At 39.9% G+C, this 19,968-nt stretch overlaps 1 protein-coding gene across 1 annotated transcript in view; it reads left to right on the forward strand.

Moving 5' to 3' along the window:
• Positions 1–19,968, forward strand: part of LOC122792380 (zinc finger protein 84-like) — a 400,930-nt gene that overhangs the window by 245,884 nt on the left and 135,078 nt on the right. The window contains exon 7 of the mRNA XM_044060166.1: positions 18,581–18,692. Within this exon, the coding sequence (XP_043916101.1) occupies positions 18,581–18,692 (112 nt within the window). The remainder of the gene's footprint in view (positions 1–18,580; positions 18,693–19,968) is intronic.

Consider the following 19,968-nt stretch of genomic DNA (forward strand, 5'->3'; position numbering starts at 1 on the left):
TTACTGTGACTGATTAGACCACACCTGTTTCATGTTATACTCTCTCTCTGCATCCTATTACTGTGTCTGATTAGACCACACATGTCTCATGTTATACTCTCTCTCTGCATCCTGTTACTGTGACTGGTTAGACCACACCTGTCTCATCTTATACTCTCCCTGCATCCTATTACTGTGACGGATTAGACCACACCTGTTTCATGTTATACTCTCCCTGCATCCTATTACTGTGACGGATTAGACCACACCTGTCTCATGTTATACTCTCTCTGCATCCTGTTACTGTGTCTGATTAGATCACACCTGTCTCATGTTATACTTTCTCTGCATCCTGTTACTGTGACTGATTAGACCACACCTGTCTCATGTTATACTCTCTGCAATCTGTTACTGCGTCTGATTATACCACACCTGTCTCATGTTATACTCTCTCTCTGCATCCTGTTACTATGTCTGATTAGACCACACCTGTCTCATGTTATACTCTCCCTGCATCCTGTTACTGTGTCTGATTAGACCACACCTGTCTCATGTTATACTCTCTCTGCATCCTATTACTGTGACTGATTAGACCACACCTCTCTCATGTTATACTTTCTCTGCATCCTATTACTGTGTCAGATTAGACCACACCTGTCTCTTGTTATACTCTCTCTGCATTCTGTTACTGTGTCTGATTAGACCACACCTGTCTCATGTTATACTCTCTCTGCATCCTATTACTGTGACTGATTAGACCACACCTGTCTCATGTTATACTCTCTCTGCATCCTGTTACTGCGTCTGATTAGAACACACCTCTCTCATGTTATACTCTCTCTGCATCCTGTTACTGTGTCTGATTAGACCACACCTGTCTCATGTTATACTCTCTCTGCATCCTATTACTGTGACTGATTAGACCACACCTGTCTCATGTTATACTCTCTCTGCATCCTATTACTGTGTCTGATTAGACCACACCTGTCTCATGTTATACTCTCTCTGCATCCTGTTACTGTGTCTGATTAGACCACACCTGTCTCATGTTATACTCTCTCTGCATCCAATTATTGTGACTGATTAGATCACACCTCTCTCATGTTATACTCTCTGCATCCTATTACTGTGTCTGATTAGACCACACCTGTCTCATGTTATACTCTCTCTGCATTCTGTTACTGTGTCTGATTAGACCACACCTGTCTCATGTTATACTCTCTCTGCATCCTATTACTGTGACTGATTAGACCACACCTGTCTCATGTTATACTCTCTCTGCATCCTGTTACTGCGTCTGATTAGAACACACCTCTCTCATGTTATACTCTTTCTCTGCATCTTGTTACTGTGTCTGATTAGACCACACCTGTCTCATGTTATACTCTCTCTGCATCCTATTACTGTGACAGATTAGTCCACACCTGTCTCATCTTACTCTTTCTCTGCATCCTATTACTGTGTTAGATTAGACCACAACTGTCTCTTGTTATACTCTCTCTGCATCCTGTTACTGTGTCTGATTAGACCACACCTGTCTCATGTTATACTCTCTCTGCATCCTATTACTGTGACTGATTAGACCACACCTCTCTCATCTTATACTTTCTCTGCATCCTATTACTCTGTCAGATTAGACCACACCTGTCTCTTGTTATACTCTCTCTGCATTCTGTTACTGTGTCTGATTAGACCACACCTGTCTCATGTTATACTCTCTCTGCATCCTATTACTGTGACTGATTAGACCACACCTGTCTCATGTTATACTCTCTCTGCATCCTGTTACTGCGTCTGATTAGAACACACCTCTCTCATGTTATACTCTTTCTCTGCATCTTGTTACTGTGTCTGATTAGATCACACATGTCTCATGTTATACTTTCTCTGCATCCTGTTACTGTGTCTGATTAAACCACACCTGTCTCATGTTATACTCTCTCTCTGCATCCTATTACTGTGACTGATTAGACCACACCTCTCTCATCTTATACTTTCTCTGCATCCTATTACTGTGTCAGATTAGACCACACCTGTCTCTTGTTATACTCTCTCTGCATTCTGTTACTGTGTCTGATTAGACCACACCTGTCTCATGTTATACTCCCTCTGCATCCTATTACTGTGACTGATTAGACCACACCTGTCTTATGTTATACTTACTCTGCATCCTATTACTGTGTCTGATTAGACCACACCTGTCTCATGTTATACTCTCTCTGCATCCTATTACTGTGTCTGATTAGACCACACCTGTCTCATGTTATACTCTCTCTGCATCCTATTACTGTGTCTGATTAGACCAAACCTGTCTCATGTTATACTCTCTCTGCATCCTATTACTGTGACTGATTAGACCACACCTGTCTCATGTTATACTCTCTCTGCATCCTATTACTGTGACTGATTAGACCACACCTATCTCATCTTATACTCTCTCTGCATCCTATTACTGTGACTGATTAGACCACACCTGTCTCATGTTATACTCTCTCTGCATCCTATTACTGTGACTGATTAGACCACACCTGTCATGTTATACTCTCTCTGCATCCTATTACTGTGACTGATTAGACCACACCTGTCTCATGTTATAGTCTCCCTGCATCCTGAAGACACACCACACTAGGAAGGGCTTGTTTTATCTAATGTAAGTGTACTAGGTGACCTCTGAGTAGCCCTAAAATTAGGCATACAGGGTTGTGTAATGTCATGAGGGTCTTATGTTGGCAGGATGTGAATGGGAATTACCAGCGCTGCTAAGACCACACTAATCTAACACAGAGTCTGCTGGCCTGCTCTATGGTATCTACACAGACCTCTAATTCTGTGGATACTTTAGACATCCTGTACCTCCAGGTATGTGAGGCATGGTAGTCATAATGGTTAAAATTATCTCTTCCCAAGTCCAAGGTACAAGGCTCAATCCTGATGTCTGACCAATTAGAGTTTTCATATTCTCCCTGTGTTTTGTGGGGTTCCTCCTTGCTCTAAAAAACATGCTGTGTGCTTCTACTTAAAACCCACTCAAAACTGAATGGAGTCATGAGCAGCTGCACAGACTATAGGACTTGCCTATTGGGGAAAAGTTGTGTAGACCAACTGCTTTAGGCATCAGCTGTGGAGCACAGTATCCTCTTGATAGGAAGACCTGGTTCACAGATTCCAAGCTGTGTCAGAACTAGCCAATCAATGGAGTCAAAATCTGCCAGATTGACTAATGACGACAAATATGGGTATGGGTATTTGCCAGTGATAAGTAGGTTGTGGACTTGGCCTACTCTGACCTATGCCAGAGACCCATTCTAATACTCCAAAATCCTTCTAATATGTATATCTGATCTTTCAGTTAGATTCAGAAAATTATTAAGATGATGTTTTCTGACCATGATGATCCCAAGGGTCCATGGATGATATTACACATAAAGTACTGGCAGGGAGTATGACTAGTTTCCAATCCATATTTTTGAGGATAAGTTTAAGTAACTTGGATCGGACTGTTTGTCCTATGAGAAATCAATGATTTTTGTGTTACATTGTTGACTGATCTGGGTCAAATGTGTGATTTTTAAAATATGATTGACTTAACTGGTTCAAGACCCTCTTTATGTTTGTTAGAGGGGTTATAATCATAAAAATACACTTGGAAGATCTCTACATTTTAAGAATTTAATGAGTACTGTATTAAATACCAAAGAGGATCATAGGCTTAAAATCCCTAAGTTTCCAGAAAAAAATGGAAGCATTGACCATCTTTTTTGGCTTATAGGTTCTTCAGAGGAAGCTATGCCTTCCATTTCAACCAATTAAAGACTCAGTAGTCCAGGATCTCTTGTACCTTCACCAATCAAACAGTCCCACAAATACCAGAGCAAGGGATCTAAATCTGCCTTCAAACAGGACATGGCTAATTGGATGGCTACTTGCTATTCATAAAATCACCGCAGGCTAGAGTGGCTTAGCCCTCTGGGAGGTGTAGTCCAGAGTGGGAAATGGGGAACTGGCAAGGGGTAATGGTCACAAGACGCGGGGGAGGGGCATGAACTTTCTATGAATATTATTATACCATCACTAAATAGTAAGATAAATCTACTAAATATAATCTTTTATTTTCCTGTGATAAAGTACAGTTTACATCAGGAACTAGTAGAGAAAACTATAGACCAGTCTCAAACACCTGTACATATATGCTAAATCACTATTCAGCAGAAACTTGGGGAATTAATGTAGCTCTGTCCAGCAGAGACTCGGGAACTGGATGTAACCCATGTAAGTCAGTGGAGAAATATACGTATATGGATTCATGTTAGTTGGCCAAGGCACAGTTTAGTCGTATAAAACTGGAGCTTGAGTTTTCTGAGTTTTTAGGTAGAACTCTCATATCTTGTCTATTTTTTGTATTTTTGCAAGTTTTAGAGGGATCAGGTTTACTTTTGGTGGATTAAACTGCACTATGTCCAGAAAAACGGCACCAGGAATTTCATTAAAATAATCCACGTTAATGTACATTTACACTGGTGCAATTCTTCTGGATGCAGTGGGATTCCTCTGCACATTTTTTTCTGGTTGCTTGTTGATGTCTGGCTGCCATTTTTCTTCCTTTTGGTGGATTATGTTGTGTTTATTTTGGGGTTGGGAGTTGTTTTGGGAAGTTACGGTTTAATATTAATTTTTGGGTGGCTGTATGTTGATTTTGTAATTGCAGATATATACGATTGTATGAAAGTGTGGATAAGGTTGATTTTCCCATTTGAGTACTGTTGTGCAATCTCAAAAATGTTATACATAAGTAGCAAAGAAAAATTATCTTGATGGACGGAGAGTGGATCTGATGTAAGGACTTGTGGTGTATTACCTTTCACTGTTTTGATGTAAACTTATATATAATTAAAACAACAATCCTTATAGTAATACATTGTCTATTTTTTTCTGTTCACATCTTACTTTTTTCATTTATTTTTATTAAAAATTTATATATATTTATGATCACTGACATGCAGTCTGAACTTGGAGTGACAACAACATAAATATTCATTTGTATTTTTCATATTTCATATTTCAAATTAACATGTTTAAATATGGGAGAGTTCTTTAAATTCCCCAGCATTGTTTTTAATTGTTTTAATTGATTAATTGAGCTGCTTATATAAGGGGAGGTCTACTGTGACTTTTATACAAGGATCTGAAGAAGCTGTAATGGTGAAAGCGCTCATCCGTATGTTATAAGTGCACATTCTTGGGATTAAATTTGGAGTTTTGTTCTTACTTCTGCTGTACTCCGCCTTCTTTGTGACTAACATAAATATTATGTATGGAGATAATTTCTACAGAGGGATACAGTAACTCCTGAAAAGCTTTCCTTAGATAATCAGAGAGTAAAAAAATGTTGGAATGCAAATTGCATAGCAGAGACAGTATTAGGGAGATTCTGAGGAAAGTAGTGTGTGGGGTTGTTAGGCTAGTCAGTGTGTCTTTTAGGTAGATAAATGGATGGCCGTGGGGCCTGTCAGCCTCTCTCCAGTCCTGTTTCTGAGTAGGACTACACTGCACAGGTGATCTTCATTTAAGCTTTTTTTCCTTACCGTTTGTCCCCTTTTCATTTTCATACTATAGTAGAGCCCTGCACCTATGTTCATCATACCATTCCACCTCCTAGTGCAAGAAATCTGGACAGAGCCTGACAAAATGGGGGACCGAGGCCCAAAAATAAGGAGATATTTTAAATATTGCTTTTACAAACAGAAAGTTGCTAGAGGGCAACAGGGTTTGTTTTAACAGACATTTTCTGAAGGATTTGAGGTCTGAAACTCAAAATATTTATCAGTATTTAGTGACTTCAGTCCTGAGATCATCCCAGTGATTTGCCAGAAAACCACAAATTTTATGAAGAATGGACCAAAAATATGAGCCAAAACCTGGACGTTCTGTGAAAATCTGGACAGTTGAGAGGTATGATTATTGCTCATATTTCTTCCATTGTCTTTTAAACACAGAACATAAAGATGTGCAAATGTCATACCCTGTTATATAGTCCCCAGAAGAAATAACAGTTTGGTATGATAGTTGGTGCAGAGGGTTAAAGCTGTAAGCTGTACTTCCAGTGGTATAGCGTTTGAGTCTCTCTTCCCTCATGTGCCTACTATGCAACCTGGAACAAGTCACTTAAGCAGAAGTTGCTCACTGGTTGCCCAGAAAAAAGATTGTGTTCCCAGTGGGTCTACTTGCTTAACAAATGGGGGTAATAATCATAATAGTAATATTTAGCAATAATAATCATAATAATATTTTACTTATTCAGTACTGTTGTACCTTTAAAGTAACAGTGCTGTCTGTATGTCTGTCCATCTGGGTATTCTTTACAAAATAGCATGTTTATTTGCTGACTGTCTGAACTCACCATGGTTACTTTTGCACATATGGAACTTTTGTAACCCATATTCCTGTTGTTTAAGCATTTTGTGTTTTTATTCTTCCTTTTTTGTATGTCTACAGGAGATGGTCAAACAATCCTTATCAACCCTCAGATCCCAAGTTGGTGTACTTAAAAATATGCAAAACAAACATGAAAAGGAGCTCGTAGACATGCATGTAAGTAACTGATGGCAATTTTGTAACTTTGATTTTGAATGCAAAGAGCAGTGGCAAAGGCTCAGGGGGTTCTGCTTTATATTTGGTACTGCCTTGTATTCATTTAAAAATATTTTTTGTGGTATGTGTGTTTTAGCACTGTCAGTGAGCACTGTGTTTATGTCAACTGTTCTGTAGTTAGCGTTATGATATCTGTGGAATGTTGTGGAAAAGCAGAATAATTTTGCAACCCGATAAATTCATGTGATTTCACTTTTGATAAACCAGGCCATAACTTGGAGGCACAAATTACTTTTTTTCCATCTTATCTGTTTCTGTGAGTACAGATTGAAAATTGAGTTGATAGAAAGTTTACAAAGCTTAAGGTCATTTAAAAGATTTGCATTACATAAAAATAATTTTAGTTGAGTCTAGAAGTTTGATAGCATGCTATTTTCTGAACTCTCAGTACCTGCTGAAGCCTATATCTGCAAAAAGTGCAGTTGTAACCTTTGAGAAAGATGTGTTTTTGCAGTCTTTAATAACGTCTGCGTATACTCTCTTTGAAAAGCACCAGGGCCAGGGGAGTTATCTCAGAGTAGTTCTGTTTACTTTTAAAGGCCAAGAGTCATTTCATGCTGAAATCCACCCTGTTGTTTGGCTGCCCAAGCCAATTACATCCACACTGGGGTATGTTATATTTAATCAGTAGACTATTTCTGAGAAAGCTGAAGATAAACAAGAAGTACAATTTAAGACTTGGAGTTTATGCGAGGCCTCTCCTCTATATCAGTCATGCAGAAGGCTTTATTCTTTACACTCCCCTACATATTATAACCAATTTTGTGGTTACAATTCCTTAGAATAGGATGCAGAGTTTTGAGGAAATGGTCCATCAATTAAGTGGGACTCCTTTTTGTTTACAGTTATGTCTAAGTTTGTCAGTGTCATCTTTTATTTTTCATGGTAAAAGATTATAATGTGCCCACATTAGGCAAAGGTTAGTAAGCATCACCTCTAAAGGCTGTGTCAACATTCTGAAATGTTCTCTATGATTTGCCCTCGAATACTGAAAATATAATGTAAATGTCAAAGCAGTACAAAACAAAAATAATGTAATGCCTCTTTCAATGCATAAAGAAGGCATGTGTACCATCATGTCCACAATGCCATGATGCTCTTCAGGTATACGAAACCAAGCCTAATTAAAAAAAAAATTGAATTTTTCAAAGAGCAGTTATGATGCACTGATCAGCCAACTTTTTTTATCATTTAAATGGAGCTATACATTCGTTCTCCCCCATTTCACAACCTATTACTAAACCATTCACAATCCTTTATAACACTTAAACAAACTACATGGATAAATTCATTCATCTGAAGTATCAATGGTCTGGAAAAGTCTGTAGTAGATGTCACGAAGGAAGATACTGCCAGCACAGCTATCTGGAATTTTGTAAATAATTATATGTGCTTTATGAATTTCAACATGATTCATGTAAGATACTTGTGTTACAAAGGTATTAGAACTGTATATCATGTGTATATCAAACTACTGGTACAGAAGTGTGTGTTAAAAAGGTTTTTGCAAAGTGCTTAAAATGTAACCACAGCATGCCCTATTGGAATGGAACAGAAATATACATATGCTATTGTAACTGTTTAAATGTATATAGTTTAACAGTGAAAACGGGACTACAGAAGATTAACTTCAGAAAATAACTGAAATTAAATTACTTTATGGCTAGGCCATAAAAGATGTTATCTTTCAGTTTCAGTGCAGCAACAGACACAATGTCTAAAAGTAGGGAGCTTTCTGTATTGTCTTCAAAGTGTTTTATTGTTTTATGACTTCCACTATTTGCCAAATATCTGAGGTCTATGTATTGCCACAGGTAGAAGCGAAATGCTGCTAGCTTTCAGCAGTGGGGGTTTCACCTGGGATAGAGTCAGATGACAAGAAGTGATGTAATTCTGAAAGCTATCCCAGCAATAATATTTGAGATATTAATTTAAGAGGTCTCTTAGTGAGAGAAAGCATTCTGTATTCTGTCTTGGACCTGTCAACATCAAGATCCATTCACCAGACACTTGCCTTGCTCTGTAAGTAAGTTAACTAGGGTAGTCAGGAATATAGCCAAGCTTAATTTAGATGTTTTTCTTTATTTATTCGACACTATCCTGCAATGTTGTTTTAAATATTTCCTGTGATTTTTAACTTTGATGTCACTGTAATTATATACTGAGTATTTTGTTGTTCTTTTATTATTTATTATTAAATATATTTAAACCTATTACTGTGGCTGATCACTCTAGAGATATTTAAGTTCTGAGAGTACTTGCATATTTATTTGGTAACACTGTGGGTCACTCCTAATAGCCTTGCTCTTGGTCAAACTACCATTTGTACTAATAGTAACATTACACAGTAAGATTGGACACCCTTTGTTAAGGGCCTTAAAGTAGCTGATAAAGAGGTGGCTGGTGGCAGTGATAACTACTTTATAGTCTGGGCAAAGGGGGACATAGCTAGTAAATGTGTGTCAGCCTTTCCCAGGTGTGTGTGCGTGCGTGTGCATGCATGCATGTGCGAGTGCATGTGTGTATGTATGTGTGTGTGTAAAGCAATCCTCAAACAGTGTGTGTGTCAACTACATGGGCAGGGACATGAAGCAGTGGTTGGACAGAGAGGTCTTGGCTTGGCCACTCAGCTGGGATCGCAACTATATAGCTATGCTAGTGGGGAGTCTTACTGGGGATATGAAGAAAGAGGGAGAAACAAGCCCAGGACTGATTGTGGTCTCTGTGTGCTCTTAAGGGAAAGTGCACTAGAGAGCTGCATCTATAAATACTGTGTGTGTGTACTTGTCATCCTCCCAATGTACATCCCCCACTGGTGCCAGTGGTAAGGATTGAGGCTCCTTGATTACTGGTCCAGTAGTGGGTTGTCAGAGTAGACATAAGTAGGGAGTTAGAACATCAATAAATCATTAAACTAAAAGAAAGAGCATAGAAAGCCTTCAAACTTTATGCAAGGCTGAGGTCATCTCCATCAAAAATGAAATCTCTAAAACAGTCAAAAGATGCAAAAATGTTACTTGAGATAAAACTTTACATCAAGACAAATGACAATAATCAGACCTTCTACAACCATATCTAAAAATGATGGTGAAAAAACAAGACTATAATTTGCTAGAACAAAGCCAGCAGATATAGGTAACGCACAATTATACAGATTTGGAGCAAATTTCAATCCTCAAAAGGGGAATTAAATCTATTCTTCCTCCCTACAACATGAGTTCACATCGGATTTCATCAGAACTTGATTATGTGTATCCCCAGAAACATTAGTTCCATGGTACAAGATGCAATACCAGGAAACCCTATTTATGTAAACAGAAACAGCTTAGTATGCTAGTATCTTTGATCTGGTTGATCACACAGTTTTACTTACCCCTTAAAAAAGATTGGAATGAGTTCAGAAACCACTCTTTAGTTAAAAGATTTCCTCACTGACCAATGTTTCAGAGATAAGATCTCCCAAGATCATTGTGGTCACTTACTTCTGGCCCAGGCAACAGTGGTTCTCCCTTCTTTTGAAAGTGGCTAGGGGCAGTTACCAGAAGCTTTCTTACAGACTGGATTTGTTCATACAAGAACAAGGGGGTTTGATACACCAATATACCAGTCAGCTTCAGTTGATTACCTTTATGATAGGGTCTTAAATCACTTTAGGTACCTGTTTACTGAGAATGTGCATCAGCCATTAATGGAGGCAAGAAAGCCCGATACTAGAAAATCATATATTAACAAATGGAAAAGGCTTGCTGGTCGGTGCTGACAACATAACCAGCCCCCTTTCATGGCTAGTTGTTCTTTGGTTTTACAATATCTGTGTGAGTTACTATCCTATGGCCTTTCTTCCTATTCTGTCAAGGTTCATTTATCATCCATTTTGGCATGTCTGCCCAAGTATCCTCCTCTTTTAATGCAGTCTCATGTCAAAATGTTTTTGACAGGAGGTTTTGCATAACAAGCCTCCCAACAAGACTGGTGGCTCCTCCTTGGGGATCTTAATTTTATGTTGGAGATGATAACACTTGTTCCATTTTAATGAGCTAACCTGGCTGATTTGAGGTTCTTAACATGGAAAACAGTTTTACTGATTGCTCTGACATCTGCAAGAAGGGTCTCTGAGGAGCAAGCTCTTGTGTGTAAATCCTACCTCATTTTCCACAGGGACAAGGTTTCTTTGAAAACGATTCCTTTTTTATGCCTAAAGTGGTATCAGAGCTTGCTATCCATCTCTACACTTTCTTTCCTGAACCAATAAATTATGGAGAAAGGATACTGTATACCTTGGATGTCCACAGACATCTGTGGTAATATCTTGACAGAACGAAATCTTTCAGATCTTTGAATCGATTGTGCATTTCTTGTGAAGGTAAAAAGAGACAACCTTTGTCAAAGCAGACTATGTTCAGATGGTTGTCTAAAGCTACAATTTTTGTTATATTCGACCACAACAAAATTATTCCAAGCAGGGTCAAGGCTCAATCTACTAGGGTCTTGGCTTCATCTATAGCTTTTTGGAAAGGACTGCATTCTAGAAGTAATCTAAAAGTATCAGCTTGGTCCTCTGTATATACTTTTACAAAGCACTATAAACTTGCTTCTTTAGTTCTAAATCAGGCTTTACTACTAGAATTATTCTCCAGAAGCTCTTGGGCTTGTGTCCTTTAACCCCCAAATTTTGTAAGCTATAGTAATCTACCCATATAGCTTAGGCTACTGCAGCACTGATCAATTGAGCATCTGTTGTTGTGGTACGTTTACTTACACAGCTGCACTTTCTCAACATCTGTTGAGAACTTGATGACCTTGTTGTATTAGACATAGCCCTTCTGCTGACCGAGTTGAGGATGCTAAGAGTCTGTCTTGGTATAACAACAAGCCATCATGCTTTGATAACTGTACTCTGAATGTGTATATGATGTTCTTCGTGTTTCACTGTTGCAGTCATTACATTTGGGTAATCTGCTGGCAGGTTGCCCTCAGTCGGCCTGATTAACAAAGTCTTGGGTCCTGCATCGGTTGCTGTCCCTTCTTCCATGATGTCAGGTCATCAGGGGTACAAAACATGCAGCCGACACCATTACATCAGTCTTTCTTGCCACGCAGTGCCTGAAGCAGAAGCAGAAGTAGTTCGCAAGTGCTGGTCGGCCGACCCCTGAAATTTTCATTTTCGAGTTTCAGAACCAAAGTCTTCAATTAAAAGCTAAGTATCCCATTGGGGAAACTTTTTCTTGCTCTTTACCGATGTCAGTAAAAGTTAATAATTGCATTACTTTTGGGAAGCAAATACCTCATAAGGATTTTCATTTGTACTGTATTCCTTGCCTAGGCCCTGATCATAATGTACCTTGCTGTCAGTTTTGTGCTAGATTTAATCAACGCACTTTTAAACGTCGGTACATTTTTGCTTCTAAATATTTTGGCTCACGATTTAACTATCCAGAAATGACGTTGGTTATCAATCCGACTACCGGAATACCTAAAAAAATGCAAAGAAAAAGACAGAGACAGGCCGTCGAGGTCTAAAACTGATGACAAAGCTTCTCCTAAGCTAGCCGCTAGTTCGCCGGTACTCAGCGAGGTGGTTTCGCAGCCTCTGATGCCCTCTACTTTTGATTCGCAGGCCTCTACTGAGACCCATTCGGAGTCCAGTATGCTGCAAGATGCTTTAAGTATTGAACCCGTGGATGTCTCTACCTCAGATGGGTCCAGAGCTGCTGTGCAGGCACTGGCTTCTGAGGGTGTTTTCAGGCCTAAAGATTTGTATATTAAACCAACACCATCTTCAAAACTAAGGCCAAAATCTACTTCTGTGTCTAAAAAACTGACGCTTGGGCCACGTGTGCAGGCCCCTATGCCTAAAAAGCAAATGATCAAAATGGCTGAAGATTTAATTACCTTGATCGGGGTAGCCAACCCCTGCCTGCTATGAGGCCTAGGCAAGACATTGATTATGAATCTTCTGATTAGGATTCTATTTCTTCTGATTCTTCTACTGAACAGGATTTATCTATACCCACTTATGAGGACTCTGACGCAGAGGATTCCACTCCTTCTGCTTCTCCCCCTGAGGATTTCTCTTTTGGAGAAACTTTACATACCTTAAGGGTACATTTCCACTGGGAAAGTCAGGATTTCTCTGACTCTAAAAAGAGACTTAGGGATTTTCTTCTTCTTCCGCAGCATAGGCCTTTGGCTATACTTCCTGTTCTAGACATTGTTTATCATGTCTTTTCAGAATCTAGTATGACTCCTGATTCTCTGCCTCCAGCTCCTAGTAAGCCAGACAGATACTACAGGGTTCCCGACTCCCACAAATTCCTTTTCAAAAATCCTACTGCTGATCCTGAAACCATTTGTCAGGGTCCCAAGGGCATTAAGGCCTCTACTGCTAAAAATCCTACCCCTTCTGATAGAGATTCCAGGGCGCTGGATAGATGGGGTAAGAAGGTTTACACATCTGCAACCTTGGCAATCAGGGCTTTAAACTGTCAGTTTCATATGCTTAAATATCAACAGCATATCATGGGACTTCTTAAACAGAAAATTATGTTAATATCTGACTGTGTGGAAAATAAAGATTTGCAGGATTTATTACATTCAGCTGAACAAGATGGAAAACATACTTTGCAATGTGGTTTTGATTCCTTGGAGGCCTCTTACAGGGCTGCTGTAACTGGATCTGTGCTAAGAAGGCATGCTTGGCTCAAAGAGCAAACTCTGCCTGATCATGTTAAAGCCAAATTGTTGGATGCTCCATTACAACAGGACCGTCTCTTTGGTAATAAGGCTGAAGAAGTGTTAAAAAAGATGGAAGATAAACCTAAATCTATGCAAACTGTGAAAGATTTCTTACAAGTGCAACCTCCAAGATTTAGTAGGCACTGGCCTGCTAAGAACTGGTCCTTTCCAGTCCCTTCAAGAGCTGCTCAAGTCAAATCCAGACATTCCAAAGGCTCCAGGTTTCAGTCACAAGGAACTTTTAGAACAAAACAATGGGGTGCCTCCAGCTCCAAATCTGGAAACAACAAGGCACCTCCCTATGGTAAACAGTCTCAATGACTTCCCTCTACAATCACCAAGCACTTATCTTTTAGCTGCCCCTTTGAGGGGAAAACTGGCACTTCATCCACAAAACTGGAAACTTATTACCCAGGACAAATGAGTTTTAAATATAGTATCCCAGGGATACAGATTTCATTTCCACACATTGCCAATCCCAAACGGATGGCCAGATCTGCCCCCAAATTAGTGGGCAGAGGCCCAGAAACAAGTTCTGTCCCTTATGAACATGGGGGATATTCAACCAGTAGCAAAAGAGGAAAAGGGGCAAGATTTCTATTCAAGACTTTTTCTGTTACCCAGAAAAGACAAATCATGGCATCCAATTCTGAACTTATCCACTCTAAACACATTTCTGGACATTCCAAAATTCAAGATGCTGACTCTTCAACAGTTACTATCTATGCTAGGCAAAGATGCCTGGTTAGTAACTCTAGACTTAAAACAGGTTTACCTGCATATCCCAATCAGGAAATCTTGCAGAAGATACCTCCGCTTCAAAGCAGGCTACTTGCATTACCAGTTCTCTGCACTGCCCTCTGGCTTATCTACTGAGCCCAGGGTCTTCACAAAGTGCCTGGCTCCAGTAATTGCATTTTGCAGGCAAAGAAATATTCCAATATAGCCATACCTGGACAATTGTCTAATTCAGGCAGAAAACAAGGACATTCTTCTACAGCATCTGGCGTTTGTAAAAAGGGTTCTAACTTGTCTAGGGCACACCATAAACGAAAAGAAATCATAACTGGTACCCTCTCAAAAAATTACATTCATGGGTACAAGCTTGAATACAATTGCCCAGCTGACTTAGCTTATGCCAGAAAAGCAAATTCAATTGGTGACTTACTTCAAACAGGTGGCCACAAAAACCCTGCTATCTGCAAGACAAATTCTGCAAGCCTTTGGGTTCATGGCCTCCTGCAGTCTTCTAATTCCATATGAAAGACTGCATATGAGGAAACTTCAGTGGTACTTAAAAAGTTTATGGAGTCAACATTGTCACAACCTGGAAACAATGATTACTATCATACCTTGCCTGCAACTAGAGTTCCTATGGTGGGCAGAAGCCTGCCACCAAAACAAGGGACTGCCATTCACTCCACCCCCTGCCACCCAAATCCTAACTACAGATGCATCAGACTATACTTGGGGGGCTCATCTGGCAGGAAAATGCATTAGGGGCAAATGGAGCCCAAATCAAATGCACCTACATATCAATCAGAAACAGGTACTAGCTGTACAGAATGCACTGATGGCCTTCAAGGACTACCTTCAGCCAGGACAACTAATGATAAAGACAGACAACACCACAGTTATGTGATACATAAACAAGCAGGAGGGTACACATTCCTACCCCCTTTGCAGACTAGCCATGGCATTGTGGAACATGGCCTTGACCTATCAAATACAACTACAAACTCAATTCCTGCCAGGAAAGCTAAATACTCTGGCAGATGAACTAAGCAGAAATCTTATGGACCCACACGAATGGAAACTGGAACCACAGGTTTTCAACATGTTGACACAGAAATAGGGGAGCCCAGACATAGATCTTTTTGCCTCAACCCAGAACTATCAGTTGGACAAATTCTGCGCAAGAAATCATTACAAAAAAGCTTGGAAAGTGGGTGCTCTATTATTCAGCTAGAAAAGCTATCAGTTTATGCTTTTCCCCCTCTGCCCCTGCTCTCCAAAGTTCTGCTAAAAGTCAGACAGGACAAACCAAAAATTATTCTGATTGCTCCAGACTGGCCTTGCCAACACTGGTACCCACTCCTGCGCAATGTGTCACACCTTCCTCCATGGCACCTGCCTCAGACACCTTACCTACTGTCTCAGCAGAACTACCAAATTCTGCACACTCAGCTCCAAACATTGAATCTTGCAGCGTGGCTAATCAACTAATTTCACCCTTGACATCTCTCAGCAAACCTGTGATGGATGTCATTTTGGAGGCTAGAAGGCCTAGTACTAGAAAATCTTATGCTGACAAATGGAAAATATTCTGTGCCTGGAACCAATCACAAGGAATAAGCACAGCAATGCCCAATATTCCTTATATTCTGCAATACTTAACTGAGATGCTTCACAAGGGCCTATCTTTTTCTTCCATAAAAATCCATGCCTCTGCCATTTCAGCTCATTACAACACAGAACCTCCCCTCTTCTCTCATCCTCTGCTAAAGCAATATCTCAGAGGGGCCAAAATTTTAAGACCTCCCAGGAGAGCACCAACTCCTGCATGGGACCTCAATTTTGTTTTGGAAAAACTCACTCTCCCTCCTTTTGAGCCAGCTGCTACTGCAGACCTAAAATTTATCTCCTGGAAAACAGCTTTGCTTTTAGCAGTCACTTCAGCTAGAAGGATTTCAGAATTACAGGCTCTTATGGCAGTGGAGCCTTTCATTATTTTTCATCCGGACAGGGTGGCTCTCGGGAACAATCCATCTTTCATGCCTCAGGGTGGTATCCAGTGTGGCTCTTAATCAGACCATTCATCTGGCAACTTTCTTTCTCAATCCACAGAACAAGGGTGAGCAGATTCTGCATTCATTGGATGTACACAGACAACTTAGATTCTACTTAAACAGAACAAAATCTCTAAGAAAATCTGAACAACTGTTGGTGGCATTTGCTGCAGGGGCGGAGGGAAAGGCTATTTCAAAGCAGACTATTTCCAAATGGATAAGACATTGTATTAATTTCTGCTATATCCACCATGGTAAACCTATCCCCAAGGGGATCAGATCTCATTCCACCAGGGCTGCATCTACCTCTGCAGCCTTTCTCAGAGGGGTTCCTACCAGAGACTTTCTAGAAGCTGTTACCTGGAGCTCAGTTCATACATTCACCAAACATTACCATTTACCTCTCATCTCCAAATCCAGATCTGGCTTTGCCACTGCTGTCCTGCAGGGCTTTATAGCTGCTCCTGATGCTATATAAATCCATCCTCCCAGCCATAGCTTTGGGATTCTACCCAAATGTAATGACTGCAACAGTGAAACACAAAGAACATAGTACAGTTGTGTACACTTACCATAAATGTAGATGTTCGAGTGTATTCACTGTTGCAGTCCTGGTTACCTATCCTCCAGCCCCCTGTGTTTCTCTTACTATACCTCTTCTTTCTTTTACTATGCTTAAAAGCCTTTTTGGTGTATTTGCTTTTGTTTGGAGGTATATTTTTTGTGTTTTAAATTATATACACACACATATATATATATATATATATATATATATATATATATATATATATATATATATGTATATATTGCTCCCCATTTGGGGCACCTGACATCTGGGGCAAGGCAAACTGACGTTCTGACATCATGAAAGAAGGGACCGTAAACGACGCAGGACCCAAGACTTTGTTAATCAAGCTGACTGAGGGCAACCTGCCAGCAGATTACCCAAATGTAATGACTGCAACAGTGAATACACTCGAACATCTACATTTATGGTAAGTGTACACAACTGTACTTTCTGTGTCCAATGATTTGATTATCCATTTTGCATGTTCGATAACAGTTTGTAACCCTGGGTCATCTTGAATAGCTTATTCTGTAGTCTTTCAGTAGTTACTGGTCTGACCATCTTTATACACTGGACATAGGAGGTGATATCATCATTGGTATTTCATAAAGATTTGGTCATGTGTAGGATTTGGGGGTAAAATGTCTTTCTCACTTAGATGTTTTCCAAGCTTGTTTATTGTTTTTAATATATTGAATCTTTTTACCTTCATTTGGTTGCTTGGTGACACTTTGTCTAAATCACTGGAATAATTTAGTGAAAATAATGGTTTGTGGTCAGTATGGAGCTGGAAACTCCCATACGCTAATAGTTATCAGGAGAATTTCTTATGGTCTCACAAACTTATTTCTACCAATATGTTTATTTGTGCATGCACCTGTGTTACTTGATAAGGAGGCTCTTACTTTACTTAGGCAGAAATGTTTGGGAAAACTGATCTCATGAAGTCAATTGCTACTTAGGCACAAATGTTTGGGAAATCTGATCTCATGAAGTCAATTGCTATCCTGATGGAAGCAATCTTCTAAACTAAAGCATTTTGAAAAAAAGGCTTATAGCATCCAGATTTTTAAAAATGCATGGCATTCTATTTTTAAGATCAAAACATGGCAATTAACTAAAGTAAAAAAAGCTCCAGATTGGCTTGATGTTGCATTTAGGGCATGGACATTACAGATTGTACTGGTTTGCCCTTGCTGATTCTGAGGTCCTGGACTAGTGAAGGGTGTCCCACCAGAGTGCATTGTTTTGGACTATTTGATTATTTTCTTTGGGTCGTTGGACTGCTAGTAATGGTTCCCCTTGCTGCTGCTACTACCAGATTCCTACACCTTTGCTCTGCATTGATGAGATCTGATAAATGGACAAGGTGTAGGGGTGAGTATGATTCTTAAAAAGCAGTGTAGCAGTGTTAGGACTGGGAGGCATTCAGCACACTTATTTTAAATCTGGGCAGACATCTGAGTGGACAGTTAGTTGGTACAGTGGTGACTGTCCATCTCTAGCTGCAACCCGTGTTTCATTTAGGATTTACAGTAGATAGAGGAGTGCTTGGTACATTTTATTTTATTTGATTTGATTGAAATGCTGTAGAAGAACCACACAGTGATTATTGTTTCCGATGGTTCCATTCCTGGTAGTGAAGGAAGCACACGGTGCCATGTTTGGTGCTGAAGGAAGCACACGGTCCACAAACACTTCTGCACTATGTGCTTCTTCTATTTAGATTTAAGGAGATAAGAGTTGTTTTCCTTAAAATTTTCAAATGTCCGTATTACTTTGCTATAATATGCTTTTACAGGTGCTTACTTTTAATGCTATGTGACCATGTTTATGCAATGATAACTGTTTGACACATTAGAAAAGTTACAGCACAAATGAGAGCTGCAGGTGTGGTACAGACACTTACTGCACGTGTGGAACGGACACTTAATGCACGTGTGGTACTGACACTTTTTCTCAGCAGTGACTCTGTAAGTGCCAATCTGGGTATCATGCAGGTTACACTTTTGGCACTAATGAGTTAACATAAGCAATAGAACTATGTTTACTCAACTTTTTTTATGCAAACTTTTATTATCTAACCCCTCCCCTATTCATTTGGCCCACTTCTCACAAACTTTACTATGTGTGATTCAGTCTTAGTCAGTTTGTTAGCTCCTATAGCCAGTTAAGCCTGCTTATGTCATGCAACTATTCCCCATTTGCATGGGTGCCATGAAGTTATCCACCTCTGTTTTTAGGAGCCCAAAGTTAGATTTGGAAAAGTTTTTCATGGTGGTTACCTTTGCGGGGGGTGTGGGAGGGATGTGGTTTTCCAAGGTGATTAGTTTGTGGTCGGATCTAACCAGGGAGGAGTTCACTATTGATGTAGTGCAACAGTCGCCCATGTTAGTAATGACCAGGTCAAGGATGCTGCTACCTCTAGTCGGGGTAAGAATGAGCTGATCCAAGGCATTGGAATTGATGAATTCCAGAAAATGTTGGGCAAGTGTATTGGTAAATGAGTAGTTTTCCCAGTTAATGGAGGGGTAGTTGAAGTCGCCCAGTATGAGAGTGTTAGGATGGACCCTAATATTCTCCAGGGTGGTTAGGAGCATGGAGTGTGAGTCTTGGGACATGGTTGGGGACCTACAGCAGGCTACGACCTGAATCACTGTCTTACCCAATGTTAGCTGCACCTGTGGAATGAGTTATAGCCTGGTAGTGTAGGGCTGCTTTCTGCTTCTTTTAACTCTGTTACAGCAAAAATTTCAATGTTCTCCATTTCAAGCAGACTTCGAGCGAGTGCATTTTGAGATTTAAACAGCTAGCTTTGAGCAGCATGACCATCAGATTGCATTTGTTTATAGCTATTAAGGTGGTAATTTGTTTTTTGGAACACCAAATAAAAAAAGCACTATAGTGGTGGCAAGAGCCTTGATCAGTATCTGGAAGCCCAGGGGTGACAGATGCAGGCCATCTCTGGCAAAGTATTGAGGTCTATCAATCATGTCATCCCAGGCAGACAGATACTGGATCCCCTTAGAATGACACCAGAAACTTATCCAATTGTTGAAATCAATCATTTTCTGCTTGTACTGTGGTATCATTCTGGGTAATGGTAGGATCCTGCTCAGGGCTAGGGTCATAGCCACCTGGGCTACATAATCCAAGAGCTCCTCCATGTCTCTTTTCATGTAGTCCAGGGAGGTATGTCTCAGGTCATTCACACCCACATGTACAATGACAGCGTCATATTGTACCTGT

The sequence above is a fragment of the Protopterus annectens genome, chromosome 1.part2, assembly GCF_019279795.1.
Source record: "Protopterus annectens isolate FY-2018-M chromosome 1.part2, PAN1.0, whole genome shotgun sequence".
Classification (NCBI taxonomy): domain Eukaryota; kingdom Metazoa; phylum Chordata; order Ceratodontiformes; family Protopteridae; genus Protopterus; species Protopterus annectens.